The following is a 14189-nucleotide window of genomic DNA, read 5'->3' on the forward strand; positions in this document are numbered from 1 at the left end:
AATTAAATAAATAAACGAATACAAACACATGAGCTCATTTGCTCTCTCCATCAGCTAAACACAAACCAAACTAATTTGCCAAGAGCTCATGCTTCATTCTTGTGAGCACTAGCTGCAGCAGGAAGAGTAGGAAGGCAGGTTAGGTCCGAGAGGCCTCTTCATCTCGCCGGTCTTTGTGGGAAACTAATTAAGGACTGTGAATTTGCTCACAAGGGGGTGTTTAATTTACATCTGGGTTAAACGTGCTAAAACGGGGCCTGTTCAAATTATTGACGACAGCATCATGCACATGAGGATGCGGCATCCTGTTCTCATCGAGCGGCACTTGAAGATCTCATTTTATTAGCGTTGTGTGAAAGGAGGGACTGGAAATGAAGATACGCCAGGGTACAATTCGTCTTTGAGTGGCTGAAGTACATAAAACGGAAAGCACATGTTTGTTCCTCGGGCTATTTCTGTAAGTTTGGAGAGGTCTGAGGTAAAATAGCCAGTGTAGTGAGCCAGCAGCTTACACAAAGCATTTCTTTATAAATTAACTTCAGTTAAAAAAAAAAGGTTAGATAAGATTTCATACGCCAAAAAATAGGCCACATGACCATTTTCCAACAGGTGGTTGTGCTACTGTACCTTTAAGACTTAGTTATATGTAAATCACCTCTGTTATGGCCTCTAAAGAGAAACTTGGAAGAAAAAAGTTACCTGAGAGGCTGAGATGTAGACCTAGTGTGCATCTTCATCTCCTCGAGTCTGTTGGAAGAACATTGAGATGTCACTGGGTTCAAGTACACACTGCATGGTCACATGCAGACAAATTGAATGATTGTGTCCCAAATGATGCGTACTACATACAGTTTTTGAAAGAAATTAGTATGCAGCATGCATACTGTGCACACTATGCACAGTTAATGCACACACTAATGCATTTTTAGTATTCATTCATTACCCAGATTATCTACTATATTTGCAAAACAGTGCAGTACAAAAGCAGAGCACAGTGTGTGGAATACTATATCCCACAATGCAATGTGCTGAACTTCATCTTCAGTTCATACAAGGTAGTGAAGTCTCATTTAAAATGTTGTGCATACTATTTTTATAAAAATAGTATACAGTATACACTGGGTAGTATGCAAAAAGCAGTATGGTAGTAATCAATTTCAAGATTTCAAGCATTCAAACTATACATATTAAAATAAGTATGGAGTATGTATACTTTATTTTAAATACCTAGATTGTCTACTACATTTGATAAACTGGGCCGTATACAACACATATTTCACAATTTGATGTACACATTACCTTTCTTCATAAACTTCTGCATATTTCTGAGGTAATATTTGCACACAAATCAATCACGTCATGTTTAAAAAATATGCTTTGCATACTGTTTTACTAAAGTACACAGTATACATTTTAACCTGCATAGTATACAATAAGCAGTTCACTAGTAGTCCATTTCAAACTAAGCATTTAAACTAAACAATATGCTATTATTAAAATGGATTAGTATGCAGTATTCATACTGTACACAAAACGTTTAAGTATGCTTTAAATACCCAGATTAAGTACTTATCTAAGTTGCTAAATTATGCAGTATATAAGCCACAATATTTAATTGCCATTCATAAATTTAATTGCCATTTTTTTCTAAAAACAGAACACAGTACACATATACACTTCATAACATGCTAGTAATCCACTCCAAACAAAGCATTTAAACAATTTGGGGAGAAATTAGTATGTAAATTATGCACATTTTTAGTATCCAAATGTTATAACATGTCTGTAAAAAGTGATTAAAAAAAAACAAAAACAAAAAAAAACTTATTTGTAAAAATGGAAGCAAGTCACTGAATTAACATCAAAAGTAAGGTCATGTTATACCAATTTAAAATGTTTAGCATACCATTTTCACGAAAACAATCACAGTAAAAATTCTACACTGCGTTGTATGCAATAAGCAGCATGTTATTATTCCATTTCAAGCTAAGCATTCAAACCAAACATTTTAAACATTTAAAGTAAATCTGTATGTAGTATGCATACAGAGTACAGCAGGTGTATTAAGTATGCATAAAATATCCAAACATCTACTAAATTTGCTAAATTGGGCAGTATAGCAGATTATACTGTGTGGAATACTGTATCCCACAATGTAACGCTCTAAACTTGATCTTACATTTTGATCAGGCTTCCAAAGTTACAACATTCTGGCACAAAACTGGGGTGATTAACTGGGTTACTCGCGTAGTAGTATAAATTAGTTTAGAAGGTTTTGAATACTACTTTCACAAAAACAGTACACAGTATAGATTATACACTGCATAGTATGCAATGAGCTGTAAGCTTGTGTTCCATTTCAAACTTTCAAAACCTGCTAATTAAAAGCAGAATATTTCTTGATGGTTCGCCCATCCTGAGGTACAGGGAAAGCATCTCTCAGAGAAGTCATGTTACTATGCCAACCAGCTCTGTGCCTGGTACATCAGCGCTGTGTTCTTCTGTATTTATATCAACTTAGTGTCTTACGCATTTAAGAGTGGACTAGAAACACTAACCGTGGCCTTGCGTCATTTAGCTCTTCACTGAGCTAAAAGCTAATGGAAGTTGAAAGAGCCGTGATAAAAGGCTTCATTCATGAACGGAAGGAACGAGTGTAATTTATGTAATGTGACTCATTACGTTGCGTATACAAAGACTTGAATAGAGGATGCGATATTGGTCTTGGACCAGCTTTGCTTTGCTTTTTATGTCCAGGTTATGATTCAGATCCAGAATAGAATACTGCATCACGAAAATGTCTCAGAGCGCAATTTATAATGCAACAAGTACGAGTTCTATTCTCAGTGTGGCCACAGGGGGTGCTATTGCATGTTGCGCAATAGTTAAACCGATTAATGATTTGATTTTCCTTCAGAAGATTATTGGAATTGCGTCTTACCTTATGGCTCCGGTGGTCGCAGACCTTGGTTGCCGTCGAACCTTTAGGGCACGCAGTTTGTCTCCTTGCGTCATACCAAGATCGTTCTCTGTGTAATCGTTCTGTTGAGAGTTAGAGGTTAAACTCTTCTTAGTCACCTAGTTAAAGTCACTAGATGCAGCGCTGCTGCGATGTTCTTTCAAAATATTGCAGAAAAAGAGAACATCGGTGTGGAGAAGATGTTGTTTACATCAAAACTGAAACCAAGCCGTTCATACAGAACGCATATTTCGCGCATTTTCTAGAGGGACAACGTTGGACAATTTGGAATTTGCCCGGGAACCATTTGATACCGATACTAGTACCGGCACATCCCTACTCCAACATCAGACTCGGTTTCTCTGTCAGTAATTAAAAATAATAAAATATCGATTTCAGGTAGTAAAATATCAATATTACCATTTTGGCCAACATTGCTAAGACGATAAATATTTTTTTATTCATTTTATTTATATTAGATTTTAATTTCTTTCCTCAACGTTTACGGTACTTACATCCCTCTCCAATATCACACTCTTTTTCTGTGTCAGGTCATGAAACTATTCAGTATTAAAATACCAATATTTAAATGGGTGGATGACTGTCTTTTTTTAAGGATTGATTGTGTTTATGAGGTGCAGCCTAACATGTGTTAATGCTTTGTTTTTAAATCTGTTTATGGTGCAAATTTACAGTTTTATCCTGATTAAAGCTGGCATACAACACAGCAACCGTACGCACGTCGATGTATAAAGCATCTCATAGCTTAAGTGAAAATGAGTGTATTCCCTGAGCTGATGATCTGAATGAGAGAGACAGAGGTGCACAGCGTATGCAAAGCAGGGCCACACGAGGAACAGAATTAAGAACCGCTGCTTTAGAACATATGATTTTGAAACTTGAGAATCCATTAGAATCATTTGAAGATGGAATCATAATTCATATATTAATAGATTTTTATGTGCACCCCAAGCGCACATTTTCTCTTCCTCTTCTCTAAAGCAGCATAACATGGCCTCGCCCCCTTCGTTTGGTGTTCCCAGAGATGGGGTTTATCTGGGTTCGTGACATAACGGTCCCGGAAAGTAACTCGTTGTAGTCCCTTACCAGCCGTTTTTGTAGGCATTAAACTGCCACAATTTTAAAAGATGATATCTCGGTTTGCATTGAACCTCCAGCGCTACAACTTTGCAGATATTGTTTATGCTCAAACAGCAACATTACACACTAATGTTAAAAAAGTGAAATCGCAATCAAACCCCCCCCCCCCCCCTTTAAATTCTAGCCGACATATTTGTTCAGATGATAAATATTTTAATGTTTCATGGCTAATAACTGCTAAAGTGCTGAATTTCTGTATTATTATGTCTATTTTCACAAATTATTAAAGGAGCATCTTATGCAAATTACTTAAATGATTTTGAACATTAATTTACATTTCTATAGATCATATTTTATACATAATATATAAATACATATACATTTAATTCAATTGTATTAATACAAAATGTAACACTAATTTAACATTTAAACACTAAAAACCTTATTAGGGAATTTAGGTATCACAACATACTCTTTGCTGTTTTCATACTGTACATTTACATCTACAGGAAATGAGCATAAGCAATTAAATACCCACTACCAACCATTGTGATCTTATGAGAAATACCTGATGTATTGGCCTCTAATTGATATGGTATTGTTATATTGTGCATTCCTTATTTTAAATTAAACATAAAAATTGGCCCAGCAGGCCTCACCTCCTCCATACGGTCCAAGCTGTGTGATTTAAAGATGGAGGTGTTGATGGAGAGGTTGTCCATACTGGAGATGAGATGAGGCACAGATCGGTCCTCATACTGCCGCTGCTTGGAGCGGTGAATATCTCCGTGCGCCCAGAGACTCGCCTGCTTCCTGTACAGGCACACAGTATCATAGTATCACACAGGTATCTTGTTTTGCACAAATATGGGAAGAAATCTGGACCATTCATTCAAAGCCAATGCCAGATAACAGACACTCTGTATCCGGCACACAGGAGTGGAATCTCACACTTCTCACAATGGCCTAAAGGGGAAAATATGCCTAAAGATAACATTCATTTGTCCCGTGGTGGGCATTCTCTCGTGCTGCGGCCCGCAGCATCATGTCAGCTGAACACTTGAGAGATTAGCTTCAACTGACCTTCACATGACCAGTGCTCTGTTTTAACTCAGACATGACAGAAGTGAACCATGGTCGGGTTATATGTCGCACGCAAGGCCTTAATGATACTCAAACGCTGAATCAGACTCAACGTACCCTCCTTTGAGTTGGATGATTCAGCAAAATTTGGAAAACATCTGCAGAACTTTCTGATCTGCTAAGCAAACAAGTGCACTCTCAAACAAACTCTTACACTTTACACAATACACGACCCTGAGCCAAAGTTAGAGCACTTGTCCACATTATGTTAATGTAATGAACAATAAAAAGAGGAAAAAAGCCTCAGGAAGGTGTTGAGAGCCCAAAAGTGGTGCATTGTGTATCATTTTCATAACTTACTCTTCTAGGTGATGCTGCTGGGGTCCGATTATAGAGCCGGGTCTGCAGATGCGGATCCAAGCGATGGCTTCAGCAGCCGTGAAGCGGTAGTGCTTCATCAGGTAGCAGCCAATCAGAGTCCCCGTCCGGCCTAAACCCGCTGTGATTGGTTGAAAAAAGGTCATGGGTGTTTAACATGCATATATTATTATAGAAAATTATCTATTAAAACCTAGCTGCTCTTAAAAACGAAATCATGTTTTAACCAATGATGTCACATGGACTATTTTAACGATGTCCTTTCTACCTTTCTGGGCCTTGATCATGGTAGTTATGCTAGGGTCAGAAATCTCTCAGATTTCATCAAAAATATCTTAATATGTGTTCGGAAGATTCTTACAGGTTTGTATAACAGCATGAGGGTGAGTAATTAATGACAGAATTTAAACTTTTGGGTGAACTGTCCCTTTAAGGCCACATTATCATAACACTTATGACAAATTTGGTTCGCTTTGACCTCAATAATAAGGCATTTTAATGTTTAATGCTGCATAAAAACAAAGCCATTTTGACAATTATCCTCTTTTTGCACGAAATAAGTAGGTCAATGAGGCGACTCTGTCATTTGTGTAGCTGTGGCGTCTCACCCTTGCAGTGCACGGCCACCGCTCCATCCGTGCTCTCGCAGACGTGCAGGAAGCGGCGGGTGATGACGTCGCTGGGCGTGCTGCCGTCCACGAAGAACAGGTCATAATGGTCGAAACTGGCGTCTGTGAAGCGCTTGGCATCGTAGATCTTCTTGTTGAGGCGAACTATGGTGGTGACGTTGTGCTTGCGGAAATATGGGAAATAAGCCTCAGGGGCATGTAGAGGGTAACCTGTCACACACGAGAGCAGGAATAAGAGATCATTTCTCTCTCTATATATGGTCACACTATTTTAATGTGCAATTCTCACTATAACAAACCATTAACTATGAATTTTGCGTAAATAAACTCCTATTTTCCTGCTTATTAATAGTTAATAATGTTAAATTAGGGTTGGATTAGGGATGTAGAATATGGTTATGCAAAATATATGCTTTAAGTACTAATAAACAGCCAATATGTTAATAATAAACATGCTAATAGGCAACTAGTTAATAGTGAGAACTGGTCGTATAATTTATAATTAATAAACATAAAATTACTTCATCAAGCACCCATTAACCTGTCATGCAAGAGAAAGTACATCGATTTTAAAAATATATATATATATATAAAAGATAGAAATATACATTTAATAAATATTTCCCATTTGTGACTAAGGATTTTTTTTTTTTTTTTTTTTTTTTACATTTTATCAATAGCGATACTGAAAAATCTGAAGTGAAAAAGTTGTTGAAAATTTGAAAAAGTTATTTTATTACTGCTGCAACTATATTGAAGTTCTTCAGTCAAGAGCAGAGAATTTTTTTCTCTGTGTTTTTTTTTACTATAATAAAATGGGTAATAATTTGATGAATATTGTTTTTAAATAGAAATATGTAATATTAATTTATAAATTAATAAAATTCACAGAAATATAAAATGTCATTCATAAATGTTCATATTAAAAAAAAACTAATATTTACACACAATATGGGAAGCAATGCTTCTATATTTCTTTAAAATTGCATATTTAAAAACCATCAATGAATTTAAATTATATACAGAATTCCCATATTTACATACAAAATTATGGAAAATAATTCAATATATTTATTAAATATTTAAAATTATATTTTTGAATGAAAAAAACCCATATCTAATTAAATATAAAATATATTCCCATATTTAGACCTAATTATATGGGAAATCAAATAAAAAAAGATATTAAAAACGCCACATTTTCCCATTAACCTGTAACAAAGAGGAAGTACATTCATATACATGCAATAAAAAGAAGGACTTAAATCCTTATGAGCCCTAACTGAACCATTTGCTCTTAAAAACTACTTTTATCATGATATCTAATATGTTGCACTCTACTTCTATGTGCTTGAAGCCGAGACGTTTGTGTTTATTAAAACAAGGGTGCCCTCTACTGTCACATAAGATGCATGAAACACCATGTCTGAGAAAAGTGCATGAATTCAACATTCGGCTATGAGATGGCAAGCAGCCTTACCATTCTCTATTTTACTTTTCGGATGTGGCCCGCTGAAAGCAAGAAGTTTGCTCGGGACGATCCAGTTCAGATCTCCGTTCTCGACCCGCTGGGGGTAAAAAAAATAATAGATAGAAAATGAATAAAGATTAAGGGAACAAGAACCAAACACAGAATTGAGCCAAGGAGGTTTGTATCACAGCCAATGGAGAATGTTTTATAACTGGCGAGTTGTGCTGTCGTAACCACTTCAAAGCGGAGGGAGGTCACAGCAGGTGACGGATTACCACAAGCTGAAAATGTACATAATACTAAAGGACAAATCAATTGAATGCTCATTTGGCGTGAATTGTTCCAGTGATTGTCTAAATAACAGCCTAGATTATAACACAGGAAGGCGACCTATAATCACATTGACTTCGGCGAGCTGTAAACTGTGTGTGCGATTTAAATCAAAGTGAACAAGCCCAGACTATCATTAGGTTAAAATGTCTTCGGATCCCGGTGGAATAAACATGATTATGTTACTGGCTTGAGGAGCAATGAATCTAATTCTGGGTAAAAACATTGGCTAATGAGCGCGAGCATGTGGCATTTCATAACGAGGGGACATCATTACCTCGTAATGTTCATACTCGTTTATGTCGAACATCTCGAAGTTCAAGAATCCGTGCCGGAGGGCCTGAAAAACAAAGTTTAGAAACATTAGTCATATGCTAACTGCAAAAATGTTCATTCGTATGGTGCATTTCACCTGAAAGTCACTCGAAATCCTGGCTGTTTAACCAATTAGTCAGTGTAATGGGGCTGAAGCGGCCCGTCTGGTGCTCAGTGAAGAGCTGCGGGGGAAGACGATTAAGGAAAAGGCACACGAGTCGATAAGACATGGCAGAGAGCGATGAGAGCTGCCTCTAATGGAGTGTCAGGTTTCTGCTTTTCACAGACATGTCTGCCTCTGACAATACTGGTTGAAAGTGTACAAAATGATGTTTTTGTTTTGCTGACTCTTATTCACTTAACTAATATAGCAGTAGCATTGGACTGTATACTGCAATGCGTAGTGCTGATACTTTATTCTGCTATGCAAAAAGCTGTAAAAACAGTAAAAATGGACTGAAATTGGGCCTCATATCATTAATTGTTAAGTTAAGCTCATCTGTGTTCAGATTCAGAGAAAACAGAATGACAAACATTAAGGGTGTATTCACGCCTGCCTTGTTTGGTTTGAAACAAACTCGGGTTCGTTTCGCCCTTTGGTGCGGATCTTTTTGGCAGGTGTGAATACAGCAATCGCACTCTGGTGTGCACCAAACAATCAAACCGAGACCCAGCTGATGAGGATGTCTCAGTTCGGTTTCAAGCAAACTCCGGTACGGTTCGTTTAAGATGTGAATATGATTGCAGAAAGCACTGTGCCTTTTGAGTTAACAGACTCTCATAGCTGGAGCTGCCTTATCGGAAAGTGTTGTGTTCGCTACATTTGTTTATGCCCGATCGCACCGTTAGTTGACAGTTGCGAAAGCCTTTGACCGTGTACCTATGCACGTTACGCTTTCTTTATACCTAATCTGCCTTTCTTTATACCTCCGCAGTGCCATTTTCAGTATGCATTGGTAGACGCACATAAGAGCATGCTCTCTCCACCAGAACCATCTTGCAGCACTTCTTCGTCTTTGCAAAATCCTTTTTGCAACATCGTATAGATGGCATTGTCTCATTTGATGATATTTTTTTTTTACCATGGACAAATCTCTCAGAATGACCATGAGTTACCACATTTGAAGAGTGGGATTAGTCTAGTCACATGACCTCAAGATGACGGCCATCATAAGGAGAGACTATTGTAGTCTGTGTTTCTTTTGTGCATGTATCAGAAGCCGTTTGGAAACGGATGACTGAGAGACTGTCACTGCAACCATCCAACCGTAAAACAAGCTGTCCTGAGCTGCAGGGTTCCTCCTGTCAGTCAAAACCTAATCAAGGCTGACAGAGGGCACAGTGAGTGAGTGATTATCACAAGATGGCAGAGTTACATCACTCTAATGGACCAATCAGCTGAGAGCGTTCAGGTATAAATATTTACAAACAAGTCACACGGAAGTCCACGCGTGAAGATGTACAACAGGCAGCCCATGTCTGTTTACTCCATCTGGATAAAGCGACAGATGTGTGTGCATCTGATACAGCAAGTCATCTCGCTCTCAGGCTGTAGTTATGTAACTGTTCCTGGTCGGGTTTAAATCGAATGAGCCCAGCCGCCCTCCTCCCCTCCGCTGCTGACTGCAGTGTCAACGGACGGTGTGGATGAGCTGCACTTAATAACCGCCAACATGGACTAGATCTCCAGTCTCCTCATTTTACTCTTGCAGTGGAAATGGTGGAGCCTAGTGGTTAAAGATCTGGGCTAGTAATCTAGAGATCTTAACTGCGTCCTTGATCGAGACACTTAACCTTGGGATGCTCCAGGGAAAACGTTCACTGTAGTAGCGTATTAGAAGTCACTTCAGGTAAAAAGCTTGTGGATAAAATGTGGGTATCTTACAAAAGAGTAGCCTAAACTATTTCCAAATGGCTATCGGTGTGTTTTAGAGGGAGGTATTACATATTACACATACAGTGTAAAATAAACTGACGTTATGAGGTATTAAGTTGCAGTTAGGAGAAAAAGTTAAATGTTTATCGTAATTGCAACAATTCATAATGGTGCAACAGCTCTGCTACATTGTTTCTGACAGTTTGCAACAAGCTCTTTACAATTCATCTTCTACAATGTGACTTTCCAAAACGGCAACATTGTGAGCTATAGTCACTATTGTGAGAAGTTGATTCATTTTCGTAATACCAAATGTTTCTCACAATGCTAAATTTTTTCAACTTCATCTGTTTCATAAACCAAAAATGCGATATTGTGAGACAGTCACAACTATGAGAAAAAAGTTTGCAGTTATGAGAAAAAAAAATGTGTTTCTCGAAATTGCATCTATTTCTTACAGTGTGACATCTGACATTGTTTCTAGACTGTGTGCAACTTTTTCCTTATTGCAACTTTATTTCTCACACAGTGTGACTATTCACATAAATTGTGATACTGTGGAATATAGTCATAATTGCAAGAAGTTATAATTGTTTATCTGAGACTCTTTCTTCACAACGTGACACTATGTTTTCTTACAATCTGCAACATTTTCCTAAATTGCTACTTTGTATCTTGGACAAACTGACTTGATCTCAATAGCATTTTTTGGAGACTACTGTGTCACTATTGGAGTATTGTGTCACTATTGTGAGAAAAGTTATAATTGTCTGTCTTAATTCAGTCTTTTTCTCACTGCCATATTGTTTCAGACAATTTGTAATGTTTTCCTCAATTCCCACTCACAATGGGACTTCATATCCAAATATTTCATTAGTGAGTTCACAATTACGAGAAACACACAATAAGACACAATTACAAGAAATCAAGTTTGCAATTATAAAGAAACGTAACGGTTTCTCGAAAAATGCAACTATCTCACAATGTGACATATGACCATTTGCAACTGTTTACTCTTAATTGCATCTTTATGTCACAAAAACATGAATTTTCCGTAAACTGAGATATTGCATGATACAGTCCTTGTCCCTGATACAGTGTTCCTGTGGCTCAGTGGTAGAGCATTGCATTAGCAAGTGAAAGGTTAGGGGTTCGAATCCCAGGGAACACATGTTAGGAGAAAATTGTTAGCTTGAATGCAATGTAAGTCGCTTGGTTAAAAGCATCTGCTAAATGCATTAATTTAATTTCTACAGTCAATTGAAGGCTAAAATTTCCAAAAGAAATTCAATTTTTTACCCATAATTGTGATTTCATCTCTGACAATGTGATAAAAAAATGCTATATTGTCACAATTAAGAAAAATTCAACGTGAATAAAAGTCATAATTACAAGAAACAAATTTGCAATGAAAAAAAGTCACAAAATGTGAGTTACGTCACATTGGAAAATCTAATATTGCAATTACAAGAAAGATAATTTTGCAACTGTCTTTTGGTAAAAATTAGGTAAATTTGGATTTCATATGACCTTTAAAAGATATTTCTCTGTGAAGTTTGAACCTACAACATTTTGGTTACCAGCTCAAATGTTTAACCATCAGGCAAACCCAAAAACAAAAGAAGTGCTCTCATGTTGACAAATCGGGCATGAACTGCTCTTTAGCAGCTTGGAGAGAGGCAGCAGTGGCGATTTGATTATTAACATGATGCAGTGTGTGACTCATGCAATTAAGGAGCTGTTAAAACAAGCTGTTAATTAGAGGGGAGGCACTGATAAAACTGTCACATATGCTTGTCTCAAAGCAACAACTACCATCTTAACAGCAAAGCACAGGAGGGCCCAAAAGTCTTAAAACCTTAAGATTTAAAAAGGATAAAGAATGTTTTGAAGAGAGAAAAACAGACTACAGCTAAAAAAATATTTTTTCTTATTTTTTAAATTCTTAAAAAAATTCTTTAGTAATCTTTTTTTTTAATACTTTAACTCAATTTAGTCAATCAATGTGTTGACCATCTTGCCCGCTCCTACTAAAAATCGGAGTGCTGTGGTCTAATAAACAACAGTAAACAAGGGATTGGTATGTTGTCAGAGAGTGCTGCTGTTTTTCTTTGACGTAGGCTGAATGAAAAGATATTTTAAGTAGCATAAGGGAGTTTTTTTTGAGAGACAAGCATGTAGGAATGCACTCAAGAACATACGCTGTCCGTGTTTAACAAGTCTTACTGGCAGGTCAAGCTGAAGACACATTGATACTGGCAGACGTGTTTGGCTGTTGCGGAGATACTTGCAAAACAGACGCGACTGACAAACTCACGTGTACACTATTTACCTGCCAACTAGTTTGACAACTTTAAGCAAAGAACTGAACAGAAACACATTGTTAGGCTAAAATGTTTTTTTTGACAGAGCCTAGATAGAGTCTGGAGTGTCATCCTTTCCAAACTTTAAAATACTGATTATGCAGGGTATGAAATGTTTTTAAAATGTCTAAATTAAAAATATAAGTGAATTTTGACTGTAGTGTACAGGCATTGTGTCCAAAAAAAAAAAAAAAAAAAGAATATATGAAATGTTCAAACTGGGACAAATTACCCATTTAAGAAATCAGATCTTAATTGGACTTCAAAACAAATATAGATCTGGTTTGTTGAATTCAAGTAGCCTTTTGCTATTGAGAATACAAAACAAAATGGATTTGAGTTCGATACACCAGAAAGCTGAAGGCTGATTTGAACAAAGACACAAAAAAAGATGTCATCATTCATGTCTTCAGCTCCACACTCCCACACCCGCAGACAGAGTCGAGAGAACGACTGTACAATAGAGAGCTGAAGAGAGATTCATTGCCTTGCAGCTCAAACTGAAAACACCTGTTGTGTTATATAAGCCATCAGCAGCATAACCTGCCTGAAGCAATTTTTCCAACATGTAGACACAATGTTCCTGGTTGATTAAGCAGTGGATTAGCATCTGTGAGTACAATCCAGGATTAAACCTATACCTTTCATACTAATGTAAGCTGATTAATGAATTTGCATTAGTTATTTTTTAGTGATAGATCACATTATAGATAAACATTTATATAGTACTATAGTGTACATCTCACCTTCCTAATGCCTTGCAAGCAGTCGAGGACCGTCAGGTTGTATGTGCAATTCCCAAATGAAGCATCCCTAAAAGAGAAAACAAGAAGGCATGTTAAAATTGTGTGGGTGTATTCACACAAAATACAATCGAAAAAAAAAAAAAAAAAAAAAAAAATAGAGAAAGAAAGAAACAACCACAGGAATATTAACAAGAATATCAAGTCATGTTATGCACAAAGAACAGGAACATAGGCGCTAATTTCAAACCACTGCTCTCAGGTGGTCTGCTTTCATCCAGAGTAAACCATTACCTGCCCATGAATACAAGTAACTGGGTCAGGGCCTTTGTGTTTGTATGTGAGAGTGAAGGTAAAGCGACATGCGAGACTGTGCTGGTTTTTGTCATGTGTTTTTGAAGAAAGTTAACCTTGCTGTGGAGAGTGTACGAGTGTGGGAAGCCAGCAATATGATGGGTTACATCTACAAAGTCGAGGCAAATTTAATGTCATGGACAAGAATGTTTTGAACGCTTTCAATTCAGGTTTGTTTGTGTACCTAAAATTATGTCATTGGGCCAATGGAAGCCAGGGTTGTAATGAAATGCCTAATGCCTCAGACCTAAAAGGGGCCTATACACCATCCCTTGCTGAACGCACGTCAAGGAACGGGTTCTTTGTGTCCGTTTTAATTGAGTTTTGCATTATGCATGCGCTTAATTCGCTCTTTATGATGCAGGCTGGGTTGCATAAAAAGTGGGTCAGTGTTCTGCAGGGATCCTTTCAGAAGTCTCCCAGCGTGCCTCAATGGAAAGTATCAGGCTCCATTTACCCACACAAACACCACGTACTCGCATATGCAATCCCATAACTCCCAGAAGAGGGCATGGAGGTCTTGTGTATTGGTCCACTGCTTCAAGGTAACAAAACTCATTAGACTTGATAAGTCTATCATTACTAGG

At 37.3% G+C, this 14189-nt stretch overlaps 1 protein-coding gene across 6 annotated transcripts in view; it reads right to left on the minus strand.

Annotated features, from left to right (window-relative positions):
• Positions 1–14189, minus strand: part of LOC132159757 (dual specificity protein phosphatase CDC14AB) — a 44841-nt gene that overhangs the window by 12663 nt on the left and 17989 nt on the right. For 5 of the 6 annotated variants that reach the window (XM_059569358.1, XM_059569359.1, XM_059569354.1 and 2 more), the window contains 8 exons: positions 13252–13318; positions 8229–8291; positions 7631–7718; positions 6130–6360; positions 5504–5642; positions 4720–4873; positions 2942–3042; positions 700–747 (listed from right to left, as the gene is read on the minus strand). In XM_059569358.1, the coding sequence (XP_059425341.1) occupies positions 700–747; positions 2942–3042; positions 4720–4873; positions 5504–5642; positions 6130–6360; positions 7631–7718; positions 8229–8291; positions 13252–13318 (891 nt within the window). The remainder of the gene's footprint in view (positions 1–699; positions 748–2941; positions 3043–4719; positions 4874–5503; positions 5643–6129; positions 6361–7630; positions 7719–8228; positions 8292–13251; positions 13319–14189) is intronic. The other variant, XM_059569356.1, reaches the window with a different exon arrangement.

The sequence above is a fragment of the Carassius carassius genome, chromosome 16, assembly GCF_963082965.1.
Source record: "Carassius carassius chromosome 16, fCarCar2.1, whole genome shotgun sequence".
NCBI classification, from domain to species: Eukaryota; Metazoa; Chordata; class Actinopteri; order Cypriniformes; family Cyprinidae; genus Carassius; species Carassius carassius.